The 25,482-nt window shown below is 39.0% G+C and overlaps 1 protein-coding gene across 4 annotated transcripts in view; it reads right to left on the reverse strand.

Annotated features, from left to right (window-relative positions):
• PLCE1 (phospholipase C epsilon 1) overlaps window positions 1-25,482 on the reverse strand; it is a 440,302-nt gene that overhangs the window by 301,224 nt on the left and 113,596 nt on the right. For all 4 annotated transcript variants that reach the window (XM_063629746.1, XM_055254888.2, XM_063629733.1 and 1 more), the window contains one exon: window positions 14,396-15,964. In XM_063629746.1, coding sequence (XP_063485816.1) covers window positions 14,396-15,601 — 1,206 coding nt within the window. In that variant the 5' untranslated portion in view covers window positions 15,602-15,964. The remainder of the gene's footprint in view (window positions 1-14,395; window positions 15,965-25,482) is intronic.

The raw sequence follows: 25,482 nt of genomic DNA on the forward strand, positions 1-25,482 counted from the left end.
TTAGCTGTTATAATTTGATCAGTTCAGCTCCACACCCAATGGGTCAGAAGTAGTGTTTGGCATCCTAGCACAGGGCAAGAAAGTTGATTTGAGAGCAACCTGGGCCCCAGGCCTGGCTCTGAAACTGATGCCTGACCAGACCTGTGAAAGGCCATTGTTTCTTTGAGCCTCAGTTTCCTATTCTGAAAATGAAGGGTTGGACCCGATGGTCTCTAAGGCCCTTGCAGTGCTGATGTTTTATGAGCCTGGGGTTCCTGGATCAATTCCTTGCAGCCCAGACCATACTGGCTCTTCCTAGGCCAGGTCTGGCCCCTCCTGCTGGGCTCAGTGTCTTGCACTTGGCTCTGTTTCTCACAAATAAAAGAAAAAGAACAACGGGAAATATCCTCCTGAGAGACTGGGAGGGATCCCATGGCTGCTCTGTATGCTTTGAAGCACTCACACTCATTAACCAGAGAGAACTACCTGCCAAGTGAAGGATGGAAAGAAACTAGACTAAGGGGAGAAATGAACTCACAAAACCTGGCTACATCCAAATTAAAAGGGCATCTCTGAGCACTTAAAGAATTGACAATGTTATTGCAACAAGATGTGCCAGTTTCTTAAAGAAATGAAGACAGGATAAGCCAAGAAAACCAGAATAGATCAGAGAAGGCAGGACAAACCTGAGAAACTATGCACCAACCAAGGTTATTATTATTATTTTTTTTTACCACGCCCGGCTAATTTTTTGTATTTTCAGTAGAGATGGAGTTTCACCATGGTCTCGATCTCCTGACCTTGTGATCCACCCGCCTCGGCCTCCCAAAGTGCTAGGAGTACAGGCGTGAGCCACCGCGCCTGGCCCAACCAAGGTTATTTACAGCCTGGGAAGAGGATGAAATAAATCAGAGATAGACATGTCTGCCTCCACTATCCCACCATGAACTCTTCCAGGGCTGGTGCTGTGTTTCAGGAATGTATGCATCCCAGGAACTGTAAAGGCATTAGGGTTCAGAATCTGCCAACATCAACAGAGAACCTACTAGGTGACACAGCTATTTGTATCAGAAATGTATTTTTTGTAATATTTTAGAGATGAGGAGAGAGAGTCTATAGAGACCTTGATTCCAGTTCTGGATCTTCCATCATTAGCTATGTAAACCTGTTCAAGTAACTTCACCTGTCTAGGGCCTTGGCCAGTTTATCCATAAAGCAAGGGGCTGAACGTGATTATAGAAGATGGGCCAGGCCAGATACCATGGCTCGCGCCTGTAATCCCAACACTTTGAGAGGTCAAGGCGGAAAGATCACTTGAGGCCAGGAGCTTGAGACAAGCCTGGGCAACAACGTGAGACCCTACCTCTACAAAAAATATATATATATTTTTTTAATTAGCCAAGTGTGGTGGCACGAGCCCATATTCCCAGCTTCTCAGGAGGCTGAGGCAAGAGGATTACTTGAGGCCAACCTGGGCAACAAAACAAGACGCAGTCTTTACAAAAAAATTTTTAAAAATTATCCGGGCATAGTGGTATGCATCTATAATCCCAGCTTCTCAGGAGGCTGAAGCAGGAGGACTGCTTGAGCCCAGGAGTTCCAGACTGCAGTGAGCTATTATTGCACCACTATACTTCAGCCTAGGTGACAGAGCAAGACCCTGTCTCTAAAGAAAAAATAATAACAAAAAAATTTAAAAAAAGATGAGCTAGCTCAAGAATCTATAGTTCATAAAGTTAACAAATAATTATTTTATATTCATGTAGAAAAGCATTCACCTGAATTAATTTAATGTCTTCATATTTTAGGCCATTGGAACTCAACGGACTCCACTGTTCTGAGCACATGATGTATGAATCCAAGAAAAAAAAACAATCGAAGTTTTGGGCTTCGGAAGCTCTTCTGCTTCTGTTCCATGTGCTACTAGCTAGCGTGAATGCAGGGCTGGGCATGTTGTGCCCTGTAGAAGGGCATCTAGCCAAGGAAGGTGGAAGAGATAGGGCTAAATTCCAATCTGCCCTTTGGCATGAGCTTTGTGCCCATGAGGCTCAGTTCAAACCAAAGCTGCATTCTGAGTTTGTGAGTGCCTCTGAACTGTCCATCAACACTGAAGAGAGCCATGGCCAGGACTGTGAAGCAATGGCCAAGTCTGTGTTCAAGTTTGTGTTTTGTATACAAAACATATAGTTTTACCTTTGCTTAAAATATTTCCAGACACCTCCTTTCACCTCCATTCAGTTTTTAAGATCTCTAATAAAACCAATCCTGTCCTTTATAATCATGTCAATATGGACCCAAACCAGCATTAGCCAGGATGCATGAACGGATTGTTTCTAAGAATCTCAATCCAAGGGTTGAGACATTGTGCATAATGGCAGCATAAATGGAAAGTGGGGACAACCTTTCAAGGTGATTCCTTGGAAAGGGACATTATTTAGCTGAGCAAGACCCGGAGTTTAAAATAAATCTATTTCATTACTTTCACATTTCCAAAACATGGAAGCTACTAAATGTACTCGGCAAAAATACAGAAAAATAAAAACTCTGAGAAAAACAGTCACCGGATTCTCTGGGCATCTAATGTGTGGTCTTTACATGTAGATAGTGGTTCTTTGCCACCACTAGCAAGTCATTCATTTTGAGGCTCCTGATTTTTCTAGCAACCAATTAGATTTGCACTGGTTCATTCACATTATTTTTCCTTTATGCTGTGATCAATAGCTACCAAGACCATTCATTCTGGATTTCCTGGGTCAGTCTCAATTTCAAATATTCTGCCCCTCTTTCCTCTGAATAAAAAGTTCCCAACTTTTTATTTGGAAAATATGGTCACCATAATAATGGCATTCTCCTCACAAAAATATTAGTCAGGCCAGAGTCATACCATCATTACACTGCCCATATTTGGTTTGTGGCCATCAAAAGGAGAACTGGCTGGTTCAACCAGGGTCTGAGGCCATTTTCTTGGTCTCATTAAAGAGACAAATAATGCATTTGCTATTAAACAATTTAGAATTCAAATAAACTTTCCCCTTGTCCTGGAAGAGAGTTTCTCAAGGCTAAGGAGTTACTATCTGATGGAAGGGTCCAAAAATCTGGAAAAAATGAAGCTATGGGGCTTTCCAACTGCCAAACTCCCACAGGCTGGCTCCCAACGTACATCACACTCACTATTAAAGTGTCACCATTTATAATTTGGTGCTAAATCTTTCTGAAGCTAAGCTACTCAGCATGGTGTACCAACAAATTGATTCCCTATTCCTTATTCTATTAAAACATAGGGATAAAATGAAGTAGGTGTTGGTGATAAAAGTTATCTAATCTCAAGTTGAAAATGAAGTTATTATTCATTCATGCCAGCACCCTGAAAGGGAAACCAAAGCGTCGGGTTTCCATAGCGGGTTCGACTCTGCACTTGCAGCATTTATGAAAGGAAAACAGGCTGCCTCTGGTTTTGTTTTGTTGCCTCCTCTGTAGTTTTGTGTCTGTTTTTTCTCCAAGGGGCCTCACTCTGAATCCTTTAGAGCATGGAGTAAGAGGAGAAAAGTTATACTTGCAGGGAGGCTTAAATAGTGTTTGCCAAGCACTTTAATACACAACATGCTTAGATTTTTTTCCTCCCGCCTCGCAACCTTGTGAAGTAGGTGAAAACTTCATTTTAATGGTGTGACTATGGAAAGAAATGCTACTGAGTCATGTCTTTCATACTTAGGTCAGTTGGTCAGAACCCTGAGAGATCACAGAAAACTAAATTAAAATGGAAAAATACTAACATATGTTCCCAGTAGTTTTGGGTATCTCAGCATGATCGTGAATAAGCTATAGATTCTGACTCAAGATGTGTGCAGTTTGCTTTGGACTTTGTTCTTGCTTACTTACTTATAAAACTTCTTAACTGTACTTCTAAATTATAGCAATTCCGTAAAACATTCAAATCTTGGGGCTTGGTTTCCTCCTCCTAGCAGGCTGAGTCATAAAAAATAAATCTTAGCCATTTCAATAGACAACACACCCCTCACATTAAGAATTGGTATTGTTCCCTGCATCTCCCATTTCATCCAAAAGTCACACCCAGTTCACATTTGAAGAAAAAAAAGAGCTCAGGGACTCATCCAGCTCAACATTTGCACATTTAATAAGAGAACAGAATTTCTGCCAAGTTATAGGGGTGAGTTGCATCAGAATCTTCCAGAGGAACTTAGGAGCAGTTATGAGCATGGACTTTAGAGGTAGCCAGACCTGGGTTCAAGTGCTGACATGATGTGACATTGGTCACACAGTGACCAATGAAATCGGGGTGTTTAACCTCATAGACAGTCACCATGAGAATGAAAGGAAGGAAAAGATAAAAGACATCTGGGAAGCCCAGTGTAAGACACAGTAAGCATCCAGCCAGTACTTACCATCTTACTTCTACAGACATTTCCAGGCTTAGCCAAATCCTCCACCCTTCTACTACACAGTGTCAGGGAGTGAGTCACAAGATTCATTCCAAATCAAACCTCAAGGAGGCATTGCTGGGGGAGGTAGAATATTCACTCAACCTGAAGCTCAGGGTCAGGATTTAAATCAGGAAGCCACAGACTGGCACAATTTTAGACTTAAAAGGAAGTGTGTAATTTATAATTTGTTAAATTACTATATGCAAATTATAGACACAGTGTCTGACATACAGGAGACAATGAATACATGTCTGCCCTCCCTCTTTTTTTAATACTGAAAAACACCTAAAATTCTCGGCCCTAAAGTGACTTGCTCAAGTCACACAAACAGCCAATGGCAGAGCTGGAATTGGTACTTGGATCTTTTTAGAAGAGAGGGGTGCTGTTTCAGGTCTCTTATCAAAAGTATTGGTGTCAAATGGTTTGAAGGAACTAGACAAACACCTTCCAAACCCCAGGAATGAAATGATCTCCTCAACTTACAACAACAGCATGCTGTCCATATCCCTCCCACCATGCCCATCCCCAACCCCCACTGACAGAAGCTAGATTCCCTCCAGTCCATGTGGAAAATTCTGTCTAGGAAGGACTGGGGGTTCTGAAGAGCAGAGACAGAGCTCTGGGGTCTTGAGATCGGAGGCAGTCTTTCCTTCTTGGCCCACTGAAGTACACAGCACTCTCAGGTGTTCCCTTGTAAGCAAAAAGGATCCAGAAACTTTCTCAAGGGTTCTAACAGCCAGTTGAAATGGGGGGCCAGGGACAAGGAGATGCAAACGTGACCTTTCGGGCCAAGTCTGGGGAGATGACAAGCATGGATTGCTGGGTTTGCAGGACTGAAAACGATCCTTTTAAATTTCAATGGAAAATCCTGATTCTGTCCTACGGGTATTGCACAAAAGAACTGGTTCCAAGCTCTGAGGGTCAGGGGGAGGACAGCTAACAAGCCTGCAGTAGTCCTGGGGAAGGAAAGAAGGAGACAGCAGAAGTGGGTGGAAACCGCCCTTCTTCATTTATAATTCAAAGAGTCATTTGAGAAATACATATTGAGCACTGACTGTCAGAAACTCTGGCCTAGGGTCCAGAGTGGGAGTTGGAGGCTGGCAGAGAAGACCACCAAGAGAAAGTGAAACTAAGCTCAGGCCTGAAAGCTGAATAGGAGTTAGCCAGGTAGCGAGGGATGTTCTAAGCCAAGGATAGGCAAAGGTTTCATGTAAAGGACAAGATAACAAGTATTTTAGTTTCTGCAGGTCACACAGTGTCTGTTGCAGCTATTTAACTCTGCCATTAGAGGGTAAAAGCACCAATAGACAATACATAAAAGAATGAGTATGGCTGTGCTCCCTAACCCTTATTAATGAGCAATAAAATTTCAATTCTATATAATTTTCATGTCATGAAATAGTATTCTTCTTTTGATTTTTTTCAACCATTTAAAAAAGCAGAAGCTACTCTTAGCTTTTATTTTACAAATATCTGTATTGATGTACTTGAGGGTTCAGTCAAGGTCATTCCTGAACTAGGAAGATGGTATTCATTTCTAAACCACAGACTCTCTTAGGCCCTTGTTCCAAGGCTGGGACTAGAGTGGGACAAGGGAGCTGCCCAGCACTCACAATTTAAGGAGGCACTCACTAAGAAGTATATGGGTGGCACTTCTGAGACCCTGAGAGAAGGTGCACAAGGGTGAGACACTCACTTGTCTCACCCTAGTGATGGCCCTGCTTGTACCTGTGCATAACAGAGTGCATTATTGTGATGTGGCGACCTCTTCCTCAACCATCACTGTGTTGGATGATGTCCTTGTGCCCAAGGTTGTGGACTGACAATCTCATTCCCAGCCACTGCTCTGGGGTGCAGAGTTTGGATAATAAGAAAAACAATTTAGATAATAACATTTAAGCAGAAAGGGAGGAGGGAAAAAAAGAAAAGCTATGCAGACTGGAGTTTGGGAGAATCTGGAGAAGTTGGAAAATTTTTTAAATCATATTTGGGGCCAGGCACAGTGGCGCATGCCTGTAATCCCAGTACTTTCGGAGGCTGAGGCAGGAGGATCAGTTGAGGTCAGAAGTTGGAGACTAGCCTGGGCAACATGGCAAGATCTTGCTGCTACAAAAAATTTTTTTAATCATATTTGAAAGTTGTTGCTGGTAGAATAATATGAGAAATATTGAGAAGGAGATGAATGTCCAAGGGACATGTTTAACAAGCTCTACTGTAAATAAAATTGTAAACCTCCTTTGCCACTTTCTTGATCTTCATTAATATATCTATACCTATATGTATATCTAAATCTATTGTGCAAATCATATATCTGATAATGAACTTATATCCAGAATATATATCAAAAATAAAAAAGGCACCTCAATTTAAAAATGGGCAAAGAATTTGACTAGACATTTCTATGATATATAAATGGCTAAGAGCACATGAAAAGATGTTCAGCATCATTTGCCATCAGGAAGATGCAAATCAAAACAATGAAATATCAGTTTACACCTACTAGGATGGCTATAACCAAAAGACAGACAATAAGAAACATTGTTCAAGATGTGGAGAAATCAGGCTGAGTGTGGTGGCTCACACCTGTAATCCCACCACTTTGGGAGGCCAAGGTGGGCAGATCACCTGAGGTCAGGAGTTTGAGACCAGCCTGGCCAACATGGTGACACCCTGTCTCTACTAAAAATATAAAAATTAGCTGGGCGTGGTGGCACTCATCTGTAATCCCAAATACTCGGGAGGCTGAGGCATGAGAATTGCTTGAACCCAGGAGGCAGAGGTTGCAGTGAGTCTAGATCGTGCCACTGCACTCCAACCTGGGCAACAGAGCAAGACTCCGTCTCCAGGAAAAAAAAAAAAAAGATATGGAGAAACTAGAACCCTTTTGCATTGCTGGTGGGAAAGTAAAATGTGCAGCTGCTTTGGAAAACAGTCCGGCCATTCCTGAAAAGATTAAACAGAGCTATCATGTGACCCAGCAATTCCAATCCTGGGTATTTATCCAAAAGAAATGGAAACTATGTCCACACAAAAACTTTTGCATGAATGCTCACAGCAGTATTATTCATAATAATCCAAAAGTGGAAACAACTCAATGTCCAACAATTGATGAATAGATAAATAAAATGGGCCATAATCATACAATGAAATATTATTCAGCAGTGAAAAGTATAAAGTACTGATTCATGCTACCGTATAAATGAATATTTAACCTTGAAAAGATTATGCTAAGTGAAAGAAGCCAGTCACAAGACCAAACACTATGAAAGTCCATTCATATGAAAGTCTAGAATAGGGAAATTTATAGAGACAAAAAGTGGATTAGTGGTTGCTTAGGGCTAGGGGAGAGGCACAGGATGGGGTGATGGAGGGTGATAGCTAAAAGAAACAGGTTGCTTTTTGAGATGATGAAAATGTTCTAAAATTGACTGTAGTGATGCCTGCACGTATCTGTGAACATATTTAAAACAACTGAATTGTATACTTTAACTGGGTGAATTGTATGGTATGTGAATTATACATCAATAAAGCTGTTAAAAAAAATAAGAAGAAATCAAAGCATTTCTCCTCCCCTTCAAGGAAATCTGCTACTGTGTTTCTGAGGACTGGCTTTCCCTATCCTTGAATGATGATAGCATGACTTTGTGTTGCTGAAGGCTGAGGGGGTTTTCTACTGAGCTTTCTGAGGGTTTGAGGAGTGATGGCTTAAATAAGAAGGAAGGGTTTGGGGTTCCTTTTAAGGGACTAAGCCTTGGGGTTAGGGGTTCAAGGTTCTGGTGCCTGAGCTCTAGAAGACCCATATTTAATGTGAAGCTTTGAATGTGTTTAGGCAAGCCACTAGAATAAAGAACCACTGAAAGGGGCACCATTTGGTTGTCATGGTGCCAGAAAATAAGCCCAGCACTGCTGTCTGAGAACAGCTTTTGAGAGAGGGCCCTGTCTGAGCCACCAGTTAGTCTAGTCGTGGGGGTCAGTGGGTGCACCTCCCCCCACTGATGCTTCAAATCCTTGAATGCTGAATCATTTGGTCAACAGGGTGGAAACCTCCTCTCTAAACCCAGGACTCCCTTAAGCTCAAAGGGGGCCACTTCTATGACTCATGACTTTTCAGAGGTCATTCAAAGGGCAGCTTGAGTCTCCACTCTGTAAAACACAGGTTGTAGAGCAGATTGGGGTTTCACCAGATGGTTTTATCCTTGCCCACTGGATCGAATTCTTTTCAGGCCACATACTACCATGGCCCATTTTCAGGGATGGGGCCTCTCCGGCTGCTAATTCTCATTATATAGGACATCTAGGGAAAAGAAAAATAATAATAATCCTAATGCTGATACTGTCCAAAGACTACTATGAGAATAACAGTGGCCACCAGTGCATTTACCTTACACTGGAATCCAGAGTCAAGGTTTTTCATTCCCGCTCTTACCAAATCTTAGTCAAAGGGCTGGTATAACTACAGAGATGCAGGGTGACATTTATCCTATAGTGCACCAATGCAGCTAATAAGGGAAAGTAGTCCAATCCTCACAAAGCTGGACTCTGACAGCCATCACATTTTCCACTGAGGCACTAGACGTGACTAAACTGCACAGGAGCTGAGAGGAAACTGGATTCCCTTCCACTGTTCTCAGCAGGAAGGGGCCAGCATCATCCTATACTCATGGCATCAACCCATCACTACCCTTCATAATGAAAGAGGCAGCCTGGCAAATCACCAAGCACAGGCTTCCAGCTAAGCCTAAGCACCCCACGAAATTTTAATTATCTCAAGGTCCAAACTGTACCCTAGCTCCAGGGCAACCAAATTTCCAGACCAGAAAACAAGACATGTTGCTATCTCAACAGCAATCCCTTACAACATTGAACAGTGGGGCTCAATGGATATTTTATCATCCATAACAATTACGACTTAGAAGATGAATTTATTATCGGTTGGTCCCTTTACACATAACAGACATTCTCTCTCCCCTAAGGTTCTGGTCTCTTCAATTTGAAAGAGACAAAATATAGAATCAAGGACATGTATACCAACAAAGGTATTTTTGTGAAACACTCAAAAAATAATTGCCTCTTAGGTTTAATTTTCTGTTCTTGAGAGTAAAGTATGAAGAAGAAAGGCACCTTTTAAAGGGAAGAAAGCAGAATAAGAAGCAGCAATACAGAAGCTGCTTTTGACCTTCCTTTTTAAATTATAGCTTTTCTAGACTGATTCAAAAATTTTTTATTCAACCTTTACATCTTTATTCTTTGTTTTTTACTCTTTAGCTTATCTGAGGTTTTTTTTCTATTTTGTCTTACATATTCTTGTACAGTAAATCTTCTTGTGGAACAAAGAAGGGAAATAAGTAAAGTGATAATACAGGAGCCAGTGGAATTTCTGCCCTGGCACCTTCACATTCTCTGAGTGCATGTGGATCTCAGGTTACATGAGCAATTCCAGCAAGGCAGAAGCAGAAACTTCTTGTACTTCACATTCAAGATAACTATATGTATCTAAACTCCTCAAAATTCAGGCAGGTTGAGAATTTTTTTTTAAAGAAAAAACACCCTTAACCAATCTTTAACCTGGAGACTTTAGCCACCCATCAAAATATCCTGTCTTATTTCAGAGCAGGAGAGAGGGAGTATGACTGTAACTGGATAAGGGATAGGGTTTTAATTTCTTATGAGGAGGAGAAGGAGGATACCAGTAGTTAGTATGTCAGCAAGCATTCATCTTCATTAATATTTTCCATTCAAATCCATTCTTCTCTACACAGCTGTGCAAATATAAATTAAATGGGTCATTCTAACCAAGGTATCCAAGAAAAAAAATGTTTAATGTGAAGGCCAAGGAATTAATTGGACAAACAGCACATTCTTTAAATGTGTGGGAAGGATTGTTCAAACTACCACATTATAGATTGAGAAACATGAAGTCAAATTCATACCACTGTAAACATCCCTGAGTGAGAAGACAAACAGCAGAAGGTGGTGGAAATGTGTTCTCGACAAAGCATATCCACAATGGCCAGAGTGAGCAGAGCAGCAGCCACTCCTTGCTAGAGCTGTGCGGTGGGTAGCATCTCATTTAACGCCGCAATAACACCATTATTCTCAGTTTATAAAAAAGGTAATTAGGAACAAAGAGGTCAAACTGTGTACCAGAATTCACATGGCCAGTCACTGATGGAGTGAGGGTCACGATTTAAATTCAGGTTGACTGACTCCAGAGACTGCATTTGTAACCATGACGTTGCCCTTATTCTCTATATTCTTGGCATTATGCTTGCATTGTGGAGAGTAAAAAAATGCAGAACCGATTTCTTGTCCTTAATCGATTTACAATCTGATTGAGGAACCAGAATGGACACATATGAAATAATCAAAACACAGGAAAAGGAGCATATCATTAAGCTCTGCATCTTTGAAGGAAGTAATTCATAGGCGCTGGGGAAAACTAGTTATAATTCACCTGTGCAACTTTTGAGAATTTCTACCAGATTCTAAACTAAAAAACAAGATATACAGAATACCACACCTTAGAAAATACTGATTCATTCCTGAGATGATGTGGTTTGAATATTCAGAAAGGGCCCCCGCTTTAGAAATCTCCCTTAGGAAAGGACAGGACAACCAGCCTATTCCCCAGCTGCATCTTAATGGTTAATGAAAATGCCAATAGCCTCCTTCAAGCCTGCTCAGACAAAGGAGATAAAAGTTCCTGGAGTCTACTCTGACAGAGGTGTGGCAACCTCTCCCAGCCTCCGGAGACTAAGAAGCAGGGAAGAGACAATTTGTCCTTTTCAATTAGAAATTAACCATACCAGGCCTTTGATGAACAAGGGCAGGTTTGAGCTGGGGACCAGTGAACAAGCTCAGAAGAAACAGCGGCAGGGCTATAGGAAAGAAGAAACTGGAGGAGGGTATGGGCATACCAAAAATTATTCTGAAATTTACACCCGATTCGCAACCCTCATAGGGAAACCATGATAAAGGTTCTAAAGCAACCTATTTCCACTCACTTTGCTGTATTTAAATTTTGATTGTGCTCTTAATGTTCGAGTGTACATGATTTTTTAAACCACTGCGTTTTTAACTAAGATGACATGTTGGTCTCAGCAGCAGTTTCACGGCAGGGAGATGCTGTGCAAGTCATCTAGTGCTGAGCAAGACAGGAATGCTGGTGACGGGCTCCTTGTCTGTGACTCAGGTTTCATGTGGAATCAGGTCAAGAGACACAGAAACACATCCCTAGACGCTGGCTGGGGTGAGTGGTCAACTGTATAGAGAAGGACCTGCAGGCTTTCACTTTTCAGGCAGGTTCCCAGGTCAGCCCAAATGTTCCTAAGAACCCAAGCAGTGTCTTTTTTAGGGAAAGGCAAATATTCCTGAAATGTCCTGATCAAAAAGGAAAGAGCTCTGTTTAAACTCCTAGCCAATGGTTCTCAACTCCACAGAATCTATAGAAACACCAAGGGAACTTTGAAAAAAATATTCATGCTGTGCCCTACCCCAGTGATTCTGATACAAAGGGCCTGGGGAGGGGTCTGGACCATGACTGTGACGTGTAAGCAGGGTTACAATCACCATATCTAACATGGCCAAGTCTGAGATACTGTAAGTATCAATGAATGGCATTACTCAATCAACAGATGCTGAAACGAACAGAATTCTTCTGTTCTTTTAAAAGCTTCCTCTGAATTTTATTCCTTTCTGGATCTTAAGAAACTACCTAAGAGTGTCAGCTGCCTGGATTAAATCTTAGTTATTTTACTTACTAGCTTAGTGACCTTGATGAGGTACATAATTTCTCAGGAAATCAGTTTGCTTAGCAATACAGTAGTGTTAATTATCATACCAAAATCCTAAGGTAGTTAAGATGATTGTACAACATGGGATATGTAAATTATTTAGCCCAATATCTGGCATTTTTTGAATGCTCAATAAATGTTAGCTACCCTGATTGATGACTCAAATGGTTGGGCTGTGTCCCCACCCAAATCTCACCTTGAATTGTAATAATCCCCATGTGTCAAGGGCAGGGCCAGGTGGAGATAATTGAATCATGGGGGCGGTTTCCCCATAGTATTCTCATGGTAGTGAATAAGTCTCATAAGATACGATGGTTTTATACATGGGTGTTCCCCTGCACATGATTTCTTGCCTGCCACCATATAAGACATGTCTTTGCTCCTCCTCTGCCTTCTGCCATGATTGTTTGGCCTGCCCAACCATGTGGAACTGTGAGTCCATTGAACCTCTTTTTCTCTGTAAATTACTCAGTCTTGACTATGTCTTTTTTAGCAGCATGAGAACAGACTAATACAATGATGATGATGATGAAAGTAAAAATATAGCACTTATATTTCAATAAAAATGATGTTTCTCTAGACCAGGTGCTTATTTCTAGGGCAAGTTTTAAAGGACTTATGAAGAATTGGAATGTGAGAGTTCTAGAAACAGTTTCACATAGAGAATGACTGAAGGAAGCAAGAGTTTTCAGGATAAAAAAATCCAAGATGGCACATGGCACTGTCCTCAGATGTACAGATAAGGTCTGAGAGCAGGCAGCCTGATCATGTGTATTTCCAGATCAGGATTCTTAAAGAGAGGAGTCTGTGGATAGAATTCAGAGGACCTGGAAATCTGGTTGAGGAAAAAAAAATGATTCATTATTTTCATTAATCTCAAAAAGGAAATTTAGCATTTCCTTTAATTCTGAATATAGGCAACAAACTTCAGCAGTAGTAACTGTGATCTTGTCACCAATAGAAGTCACAGATATTTCCATATCCTGTTACAGTTGTGATAGATATCCTAAAATGTTATTGATATTTAGGGTGACAAACTGCACTGGTTTGGTCTGAAGGGTTTTCCAGGACGTGGAATTTACAGTGCTAAAATTGAGAAAATTTCAAGCAATCCATACTATATATACATAGGTATATATATATAATCCAATATATGCATAAGTACACAATCTATACTTATGAATATAAGGACTTATATTCATCACTAGAATTATCCCTTAATAGCTCAGAGGAATTGGTTCCAGAACTGCCCCCTACCCCCTCGAATACCAAAGTTCAAGAATGCTCAAGTCCCTTATGTAAGATGGCCTAGTATTTGCATATAATATACATGCATCTTCCCGTATACTTTAAATCTTCTCTAGATTAGTTAGAATACCTTACACTATATAAATAGTGTTACAGTGTATTGGATTGTAAAATTTGTGTTTTTTTATTGTTATATTATTATTTTTTGTTTCTTACAAAAATATTTTCTATATGTAGTTGGTTGAAACTGTAGATACAGATGAGGGCTAATTCTATTTTGAAATTATGATAGTTATCACATAACTAGATATTATTATTTAATGTATTAATAAAGAAGCACCTAAATTGCCATGCTAATTTAAAAAATCTTGATGAATGTATATCAAAATAACTTGTCCTTTATGATGATTTCTATTTCATCTGATTCATTTAAAAACATTACTCTGAATCCATAGGTTTCATCACTTTGCCAAAGGAATCCATGACATAAAAAAGTTTAAGAGGGAAGGAAGTGGGGCCATTAGTTGGAAAATGTAAAAAAACAGAATTAAGTTCTGTTAGGTCTGGAAACCTAAAAACAATAATGAACTACACCATAGAAGAGGACCCAGGCATTTATCTCAAAAGAACACAAACAGATAATCAACAAATAAAGCCATTTTTCCACTACCAGGAAATCTCCCTAATTCCTCCACTCCCAATAACAGTATTTTCTGACATAGTTTTATGTTGTTGCAGTATCAACTCAATCTTGATAGTTATCAATTGGAGTATCTGTTTTCAATAACTACAAATGCTTAACCTAAGAATAGTAATTTAATTTGACAGATCTTAAAATTTCTCATGAATTACGACAATGGAAATTTGGACTTTTTTTTTTTTTTAAAAAAAAGCAAGTTTAAAGAAATGGTAAAAACAAACTCAAATGCTTACAGGATACCACTGGGCTTCTGACAGACGTCGGCTCCCACCTTGCCTTATCTCCACTGTTGACGGGGGTTCCATTACTCTCCCACAAGGCAGTAAGGGACCATTTCTCTTCTGATCTATGTAACTCCATGCAGTCAGCCCAATGTGGCCAGAAGGCAGAGTTCTCACAATTGCTCTTGTTCCAGTATACACAGATTTCTTAACTTCTCTGTCATTTTTACAGAATCTCCTGACTAACAAAGTGGATCGCTCCTTTTTGCTTTTAAAAGCATCTTCTTCTACATCTTCACCATTATCAGGGAAGTCCTCAAAATGGCTCAAAAAGGTCTTGGCAGCTTGACTGTCAGTAAAGTCTTTCCTACAAAAGCTATCACTTGAAAATACCATGTCAACCTTCTCACAAGAGCCTTCAAAGCAAAAGTGTTTATCATTCAAGGTGTCACAATGATCACACTGCAGCTGCTCATTCTTATTATCACAATTTTTGGCCAATTCCATCAGTTTACAGGTATATGCCATGTAGTTGTTCTTTTGCTTCTTCTCACCCCCAGGTAGTGGTACACAATTTCCACAATCGTCTAAAATTAAGTTTTCTGATAGGGTACAGAAAGTGTCTGACATTCTTCTGTCAACTTCATAATGAAAATGAAATACTGCCCTTCTGCTGTCAGGGTGTGCTCTGCCTGGCTCTATGATCGCCGACTGATTTCCTAAAGGACTAATGCCCATGGAAGGTCTCTCTAGTTCCAGTTGAATTCCAGGGAACACCTTTCTTTCCAGTGGAGAAGGAATTCCAGTTTCTAAACACAAGTCTTCCTCAGCAACAGAGTTGTACATTTCATAAAACTGTCTCTGAGGAAGGCCATGCTGATGGTTTCTCAATATGGTGTTGCAGTTAATGTTAAGGTTTTTCACAGAATCTGGCATGATTTTCTCCCAGCATTTTTCATTACTGTTCTCATCACTCACTATTTTCTCCCTTGCTATTGAGAGAATCTTCGGCAAGTTGCTTCTAGAAGGTTCTTCTTTAAGTTTGTTCAGTCGTGAGATGGTATAAGAAGTCTCCCCACTTCGTCTGACAGTATGTGCTTTTGAAATATTGATGTCTGAGACCTTTTCACTACTTTCATCTGCAGCCGACTGGGCAGAAACCACTTTTCTCTGAGTCACAGGTATGAGAACAGAAGCTGTCATTTCTTCAGAAGTCATCTTGGACTAACACACAGGTTTTGACTATTGCTCTATTTTTCCTCCCTGGTGATCATGTCAAGGTTTTAATAAAATGACTGATTATTACGACAATCTCAGATACACAAGTCCTCCCAAGGAACAAAGGGATAATTCCTTTCATTTAGGAGAATTAAGAGTCAAATAAATTCTCTTAGTTATAACTTCTATCATGAATATATATTTTTTCTAGATCACGGTTTTAAGGTGGTAGATCAATTTTCCTTCTACTGTTACCTGAAGCAAAATTTTTTGAAGACTTTTTCTTGGGATTGCACTCTGCAACTTCTGATCCATCACTGATTTGCAATGATTTTAAAATCCAGTTTGAATGATTCCTGTTTCCTGTAAGAAAAGAGATAATGTCAAACACTGTGGCACTCAGTGAGTTTTTAAAAAAATGATCTCACAATCCTAAGATACAGATCAATTTTGAGAAAAAAGGTCTTTTTGCAATCAGAAGTTGGTTTTTATGTTTTTAGTATTTATTTTTTTATTTCATATTTCAGAACTTCTGCTTCCAGCCAAAATAGAGTAACAAGGGCAAGATTTATTCATCTACCTTAAATAACTAAAAAGAAAATCAGAAAAAAAAATGGTTTTCAGATATTGAACAACAGGCAAGACAGACATTGATCTCTGAAAGAAATAAAAAAAAAGAAGTGAGCCCTATAAATGCCCTAGCTTACTGCTTAGAAAGTTTCCAGGCAACAAGGCAGGGAAAGGAAACTCAGGTAAAATCCAACAATTTACCTGAGTAGAAGAGAAAAAGTTAAGACTTAAGGAGGCCAAGGAAGCTAGAGAAATAAGGCACATTAAGCAAAGAGGCACAAAGATAAGAATGACAGCAGACTTTTAATCAGAAACAATGCAGTCCAGAAGAGAGTGGACTAAATCTTTAAAGTACTGAAAGAAAAACTACTGTCAACTTCAAATTCTATACCCAGCAAAAATGTCTTCTCCAAATAAAAATTAAGTAAAAACTTTTCCAGGCATATAAAGCTGAAATAATTTATCACTAACAAGCCTGCACTGCTTGTAACTCTGTTAGTAGAGAGAGGGAATCAAAAAAACTTCTATCCAATGTGGAAACACAATTATAAAGGATATACAAGGCACTATAGGACTAGAGGGTGCCCATCATGAGCATATCATTCCTTTCCAGGAAAAGCAGTTGCTCCCGAGAAAACTAATCAGCAGTCATGCTCTGCTGCCAACACCAGCTTTGCCTTGCCTTTGCTCTTCGACAAATAGATGTCTTTCTTCCCCTTGCTTCTCCCATACCCTCTTTTCCCAAAGAGTCATCAACTACCCCTTAATCCCTTCTATACGTGTTCCCTCAAGCACAAACACAGCCTTAAGGGTGAGAGGCTCTCAGTATATGCATGTCTCTACAACTACTCTGAAAAATCACTGGAAACCTTAGAAATCATATTCTTTGCAGGGAATAAACCAGCCCACACAGAGCAGCAGTGTCCTAGCTCAACATCCTAACAAATCCTACCACACAGCAATAACTATTATCAATACTTTAAGAAACCTCCTTCCAGAACACTCCCTATGCATCAACATACATAGAGATATATGTATATAACTATGCAAATACCAGATAATATTGGTCATTCTGTTCTGTACCTGCTTTTAAAAATTCAAAGCACACCATGAACAACTTTTCAGGTCAAGAATCATACAGATAATTTTAATGGCATATGGCACTAACTTGAATTCAAATATCTGCTCTATTTTTTAAAGAGATTTTTCAGGCCAAAGCCTTCAGATCAACAGCTAATATGTCCTTTCTTACCCATGAGGTAAGTAATTCAAAGTAGGAGAAGGGGAAAACATTTTTGGTGATGCTTAGGTCTTATTCTAAGGACTTTGTAATTATTGTTGTTATTATAATTATAAATATCATCATCATCATCATCATTTTGAGACAGAGTCTCGTTCTGTCACCAGGCTGAAGTGCAGTGGCACAATCACTGCTCGCTGCAACCTCTGCCTCCTGGATTCAGCAGTCATATACTGTTACTTCTATCATACTCCATATGTTAGAGGGAATTACTAAGTATAATCCCCATTCAAGGGGAGGGGAATTAGGGTCCACCTTTTGAAGGGAGAAATATCAAAGAATTTGTGGACATATTTTAAAACCAGCCTGGGTTCAAGTGATCCTCCCACCTCAGCCTCCCAAGTAGCTGAGACTATAGCACTGCGCTTGGCTAATTTTTGTATTTTTTGTAAAGACAGGGATTCACCATGTTGCCCAGTCTGGTCTTGAACTTCTGGGCTCGAGCGATCCTCCCACCTTAGCCTCCCAAATTGCTGGAATTACAGGTGTGAGCCACTGTGCCTGGCCACTTCGCAATTATTATCTTGTGTAATTCTCACTCAACACTACAATATAGTGTGATGGTTTTAAAATATGTCCACAAATTCTTTGATACTCCTCTCTTCACAAGGTGGAGCCTAATTCCCCACCCCCTGAATGTGGGTTATATACTTAGTGGCTTCCCTCTAATGTATGGAATGTGGTAGAAGGAACAGTACATGACTGCTGAGAATCAGTCATGAAAGTCATTGGCGCTTCCTCCTTGCTACTCCTCTCTCACATGCTCTGGGGGTAATCTGCTGCCATATTGTAAGGAGAGATCCCTGTGGAAAGTATGGAGGACTCCTGACAACACCCATGTGAGTGAGCCATCTTGGAAGCGGATCGTCCAGCTACAGTCAAGGCTTTAGATGATTGTACCTGCAACCTATATCTTGACTGCAATCACATGACAGACCCTCAGACAGATAAGCCTTGTCCCAAATTCCTGACCACAGAAACGGTGAGATGATAAATGTTTATTGCTTTGAGCCACTACATTTTGGGCAAATATGTTACACAGTGATAGATAACTAATACAAATAATTTCTGCTATCCACATTCGAAAGATTAGAAACCAAAGCACAGAAAAGCTAAGTGAATTGCCAAAGATCCCTCCACTGGAAAATGATTGAGACAGGATTCAAATCCAAGAAGACTGACTACAGAATCTCTTCTCTTAACCATAGACTATGCTGCTTTATCTTCCATCTAGTCTGAAGCCCTGTGGGTTTGGGTTTCTGATGTCTTGTAGCTATGAAGACCCATGGCTGCTAGGAGAAGCCTACCTTTTATTTTTTATTTTTTATTTTATTTATTTATTTATTTATTTTGAGATGGAGTCTCGCTCTGTTGCCAGGCTGGAGTGCAGTGGCGTGATCTTGGCTCATTACAACCTCCACTTCATGGGTTCAAGCGATTCTCCTGCCTCAGCCTCCTGAGTAGCTGGGACTACAGGCATGTGCCACCACGCCCAGTTAATTTTTTGTATTTTTAGTAGAGACAGGGTTTCACCATGTTGGCCAGGATGGTCTCGATCTCCTGACCTCGTGATCCGCCCACCTTGGCCTCCTGAAGTGCTGGGATTACAGGCATGAGCCACCAAGTCCAGCCAAGAAGCCTATCTTATATGTGGCTTTGTCTCTGGAAGGCTGAGGATATACACAGATATTGAAGCAATGGTCTTTGCTTTGCCTCCAGCTTACTATCATGAATCATGAATGAGCAACATTACAGGGAGCAGACTTTATAGGGCACTAGGCTTGGTTCAATCTCAGACCATTCCTTTATTCAGCAAATATTTGTTGAGTACAAAATTAAATAAGGCAGGGATCTTGTCCTGGATTTCCTTACTAGCTGATAAGTCATCAAAGTACAGTGTAAATAGAGCTATAATCTGCATTAACACAGAGGAAGAACATCTAAAGCAGACAGTGCTGATGAGGTGGGAGTGATTTCCAGGGAGGGTTTCCTTCAGAAGAAGACAACTCAGTTGAGTTTCAAAAGATAAGTAGGAAGTAGTTAGATAAAGAGGTGGGGTGGAGTTTTCAGGGAAGAGCAAATATGGGCAGTCATAAAAAGAAACAGTCAGACATTGGGGTCTGGTATCTCAGGTAAAAATTTTAACCACTTTGGGGTTTGATTTCTTCTCCTGTAAAATAGAAATAAAATCACCTACTCCATCAGGTTGTGAAGGAAATACTTTGAAATCCAAAAATTCAAGGCAAATGTTTATTATTCTATGCCTTGAAATATCTTGGTAAGAAAGAACAACCAAGGTCCGGCAGCTCTGTTGTATCAGTGACATGGCATTGAATTTACTGTACCAGATACACACCCTTCACTAGGTACACTCCAATTTTAATTTCAGTTCTATATGTGGGATCAACTCCTTAAATCTAAGCTGCATGATCCTGAGCTGATTAAATCATGAATTTTGAGATATACTTTCCACATCTATAATATTGAGATGAAATATATATATATATATATATATATATATTTTATATGTCAGCAGCAGCCAACCCATCAATAACTGTTAACTTTCTATTTACTCACTCTTGGTCAGCTCTAGGTTGTTTTTAAGGGAAGCTGGCTAGGTTAGGTTAGAGTTAGAGTTATAGTGGCATTAGACTGTTGGCTAAAGAAAACCTGAAGCACTGAATGAAGAACATAGTCCAGTGGGTTTGAAGAAGAAAAACTTGGAAAAAGGGATTCTTCTTTTCTTAGTGTGAACAGGTTTGTGGGGGAGATTGGATAAGTGCCAGCCTGGGAGAGGTCAAAGGATGTGTGGGCTAAAAATATGGCAGAACAAGAGGGTACTTGTCAAGATAGTATGTCCAATCTTGAGATATTTGGGGATAGGTAATATGACTAAAGAAATGACTGACTAGGAAGTAGATCTATGGAGATGCAGGAATTGCTGGAAATTCTAGCCAAAGCAGTAAGACAAGAAAAATAAATGAAAGGTATAAGCAGAATCAGGAGTGACAGGGTAAGTTTTCAGCTTCAGGAGAGGGGACGGACTATGGGCCAGGAATAATCCTGTTGATGGGTGTTTTCATGGGCTAAATCAAGGGCTGGAAAACTACATACTGAGCCCCAAATCTGGTAAGCCATCTGTTTTTGTAAATGAAATTTTATTGGAACACAGCCACATCTATTTTATGTCATGTCTGTTGCTGCTATTGCATTATAATCGTAGAGCTGAAAAGTGGTAACAAATACCATATGGTCTACAAAGCCGAAAATATTTGCCATCTGGCTCTTTACAGAAAAGTATGCCAGTCCATGTACTAGATAAATAATGAATTAATGAAATGCATGGTTAGAGCAAGAAAACTATGTGGGAGGCTTGATAGCCATCTTTATTTATTTGAAGAATTGAGATGAGGAAATGGGCTCATTTCATATTCTTTCAAAAGGGAGGATCAGGACTAAGACATGAATTATAAGAGAGGTAAACTTTGGATCAGTCTGATAAAGAATTCCCTAACTTTTAGAGCTTTTCAACAAAGGGTGAGCTATCTTGGATGATGGCCTTCTTTCAGTTACTGATAGATTTAAACAGAGGCACATTATTCAGCATCAGGGATGCTCAATATATGCTGAACAAATAAACAGAAAGAACTTAGAATGACAGAGTGAAAATGGATGACTGTCTACCAAGGCTAATTATAAAAACAATGACCTAATACTGAGCATGTATTATCTATCAGGCATGTTCTAAGCACAGAATACATACTATCTCATTTAATCTTTACAACAACATTATCAGTAGGGTGGCAGAGACTCCTAATTTCCCCCCAAATCTGTTCTCATTTCCTCAGTAGTAGAACCTCTGAATTTGACCTAAGCATATGGATATTCCTTCATTAGCCTCCCTTACAGCTAGATGTGGCCATGGGACTAAGTTACAGCCAATGAGATATAAACAAAGTGGTTTGCAATTTCTGGAAAGAGAGCTTGAAGGAACAGAGTCTGCCCTTTTCCTGCCCCTCTTTCTTCTGCTGCTGATTGGAAGAAAGACATGATAGCCAGAGCTGGAGCAGCCATCTTAGATTGTGAGGTGAACATGAGAATGAATGTCATGTATAGGAAAAAAAAAAAAAAAAAAAAAAACAAGATAGAAACCTGACTGCCTGTTTCCAGGACTTAGGAGAGGGAAAAAAAATTCTATCTTGTTTAAGCCACCATTGTCTTGGGTTTTCTGTCACTCACATCTAAATATTTTCCTAACTAAAACTAAAAAGGTGGGGGTAGTACTATTATCATACCTATTTTATGAATAAGGTTCAAAATGCTTGAATGATTTGTCCAACAGTACAGAAGAGTGACATAACAAGAAACCTCTATAGAAAATTCCTGCATTGGTGGGAAAGTTATATTTATTAATTCCTAGAATGTTTCCAATTTTATTCTCCTAAGCCAAATGGAATTCTAAAGAATAGGTAAGTTAGAAAAATATGAAATACAAGCCTATTATAGGTGTTTAAAGGAGGTGTGACTTAACAACAATAACAAAAACTAATTTATCACTCAACTGCCTATTGGTTAAGCACCTGTTGAATTCCATAGAGTTTAGAAGGTAAGATGGCTACAAACCAAGAGATCAGTAAAGTCTAATGATAGGATATTTGAGCTGGGACTTTATAGTAAGGTAGTAAGTATTCATGAAAAGGAAAAGAGACTTTAGATAAAGGGAGCCATGTAACAAAAGGTAAAGAAGGAAAACACAATGCATAACCATGAATTCACCTGAAGTCCTCAGAAGAACATTTCATCCAATCAAAGACAGTAAAAGTTACTCAGTGATTTCACCATCATGGAAAAGAGATACTAAAGCAACTGCCAAAACTGGTAATAGAATTTAATATCCCTATTTGCTTCTTTAGAGTTTTATAGAGTCCCTTTGAGTATCTGTATATAACAATCAACCAATATTGGTCAGTTATTTATTTACTTATGCATTCTCTTCCCCAAGGCCCACTCAGTAAAGAGATTAAAGAAAACATTTTGCCTACGCAATCCTTTCCTCCCTTTTCCCTTATCACGTGCACATGGTGCACATGGATTTAAGTGTGTATACACCCACATGCAAACCCTACATAATATGAGTCAGTCTCCACTTTTTCTTCTCCCGAATATCTGCTGCTCCACTCCCTCCTGACCTCCTTTCTCTGAACTATTATGATGAAAATTCCATAACTCACAAGGAAACAAACCTCTTAAAACATTCCCTAAAGGCACTGGTGTACTCATCTGAGTTCTCTTCCAAGACCACAAAGATTTAACCCTTTGGGCCTTTAACTCCCTTTATTAGAAAAGTTTCTGAGTCTGGAATGCGAGGCTCCAGACTCAGAAAACCCAGATACCCTAATCTTTATACTTTATGCATATTAGATATCAGGAGTTGACTAATAAGTAGATGAGAAGGCTACACAAATATTTTTGAACTAATACATTGATAAGGCTGCCAATATGGTAAAATGGAGGATCACAAAAAAGTTTGTCCATAACAGGTTAATTCCCAATTGCAAAACTCACAAGGAAAGGAAATCTTCCCTGTAAAGACAGTCTCTAATCAGCGTGCAAATCATCATAACTCTCCCAGAAATATGGGTCATTGACGTTAGTAGAATGTAACTTTAAGCCAAGAGTGGAAGTAGATAGAATTGTGATGTTGTGATGCTCATAGGACTCCCTCTCCTTCATTGTATAATAATGTCAAGATTCTGGAGTTATGTGTGTGTGCAGGCATGCACAAACACACACAGATCTACATCTTTGATGATATGAAAAGAGAGAAAAGTGGGCAACACATGATTTTAGATGGCACTAGACCCACCAAAAGTCAATCCTAGTCTATTTGTTCCAGCTTCATCTCTGGCCAACCCCCAAAGAAAAGTTATGCAGTCACATTGGATTTTGTGCAATTTATTGAATCAGCCTAGCACTTAATGCCTCTGTGCATTTCCCTTCCCACTATTTTCTAACTCTGTTGACTCCATCATTCAGTTTAAATGCCATCTTTGTTCTGCAGCCCTCCCTGACACCCACCTGTCCACATTAATTGCTCTCGTCTGTTTCCTGTAGCTCTTCCTACCTTCCACCACCACATCATGTCATGGCACATTATTTTGCAACTATTGATAATATAGGGCCCCCTCACAGATTGAGAGCCCCTGAAGAACATGCATCTTTAAACTGAAAGGGCTTTATAAATATGCTACACTTTACATTTCCAGCATAGTACCAAGACATGTAGTTAGTCTTAATAAACATTTGACCCTTTCCTTTCCTTCCATGGCTATATGAGCCCAATCCTTGTCCATTAAGATCTGGATTACTTAAGGACTTCCAGCCTCCGAAACTGACTTCCTTCTGTTTCAATCCATTCCATATAATTTTCAGAAAAATCTTCTCCAAACACTATTTTCATCACATCACTTTACCTGAGAAGGAAGAGAGTTCCATCTAGTAGTGTGTTAAATCCAAACCATTTACCTTGATCAGTAAGAAAATCAATTTCTTAAAAAGAAGGGGGGCCTATACAGACTCTGAGATTGGCTTAAATCAATATATCAATTTTGGGAAAAATAACATCTTAACTATATTTAGGCTTCTACTCTGTAATGTAGTTAGCCAGTGCTAGTACACTTTCTGCTTTCTCTCTCCACATGGATTTACATATATATTTTTATATATATGTGCAAAGAAAAATATATATGCATATACACACATAGACATATGAATACACACACACATACATATGTATATATGCATATCTTCTTTAATTTACCTAAGCAATGTTTTTTATTTATCTGTATAGAGATCTACACATCTTTTGTTAAGTTTGTTCCTCCATATTTTATGTTAGTGGTGGTCTTGTAAATAAAATTATCTTAAATGTTATTTTTCAGTTGTTTGTTACTAATACACAGAAGTACAATTGTTGTTCATAGACATCATAAATTGTATCCTTGTTAAATTCAATTATTACTTCTAGCAAATATTTTTTAGGTGACTTAGAATTTTCTACATAGACAATCATCTCATCTTCAAATAAAGTTGTACTTCTTTCTTTCCAAAGGTAAATCTTTTATTTCTTTTTCTTGCCTTACTCTAGTGGCTAGAATCTTCAATTATTATGCTAAGTACTAACAGCATACATCTTTACTTTGCTCTCATTCATATGGGTAAAGTATTCAATACATCACTATTTAATATATTAGCTGTAGGTATCTTAATAAATGCCCTTTACTAAACTGAAGATTTTATCTTGTGTTCCTAGTTTGCTGAAAATTTTTATCACAAATCAGGATTTCCCAATGTTTTTCTGCATTTAGTGAGATAATATGACTTTTCCTCTTTTAATAGGTTAACATCGTGTACTATATTGACTAATTTTTCAAATTGAAAAATCTTGAAACAATCTAGCAAATTTATGGAAAACGTAAAGGCTTTAGAATAGTCAGAATAATTTTTAGAAGAGAGAAAAATTGGAGAAGTTAACCTAATTTCAAGATACTACAAAGCTACAATAATCTTGACAATGTGATACTGGCATAAGGATAGAAATTTACATCAATGAAATAGAATATAGTCTAGAAATAGATTTACATATATATAGTCGATTGAGTTTTCAACAAAGGTGCAAATGTAATTCAACGGGGAAAGGGCAGTCAATAAATGATGCTGGATTCAAATAAAAACCAAAATGAACATCAACCCCCGTGTCATACCATGCACAAATATTAATTCATAATGGATTATAGGCCAGAATATAAAATCTAAAACAACAAAAATTTCTAGAAGGAAACAGAAAAAATATTCAAGACCTTGGGATACAGAAAATTTTCTTAAGACACTAAAAGCACTAACCATTAACGACACAATAAAATGAGCTTAATCAAAATTTAAAACTTCTGGTCTTCAAAAAAAAAAAAAAAAACCCCATTAAGAAGGACAAAGGTAAGACACAGACCGGGAG

Source organism: Symphalangus syndactylus, chromosome 2, assembly GCF_028878055.3.
Source record: "Symphalangus syndactylus isolate Jambi chromosome 2, NHGRI_mSymSyn1-v2.1_pri, whole genome shotgun sequence".
NCBI lineage: Eukaryota > Metazoa > Chordata > Mammalia > Primates > Hylobatidae > Symphalangus > Symphalangus syndactylus.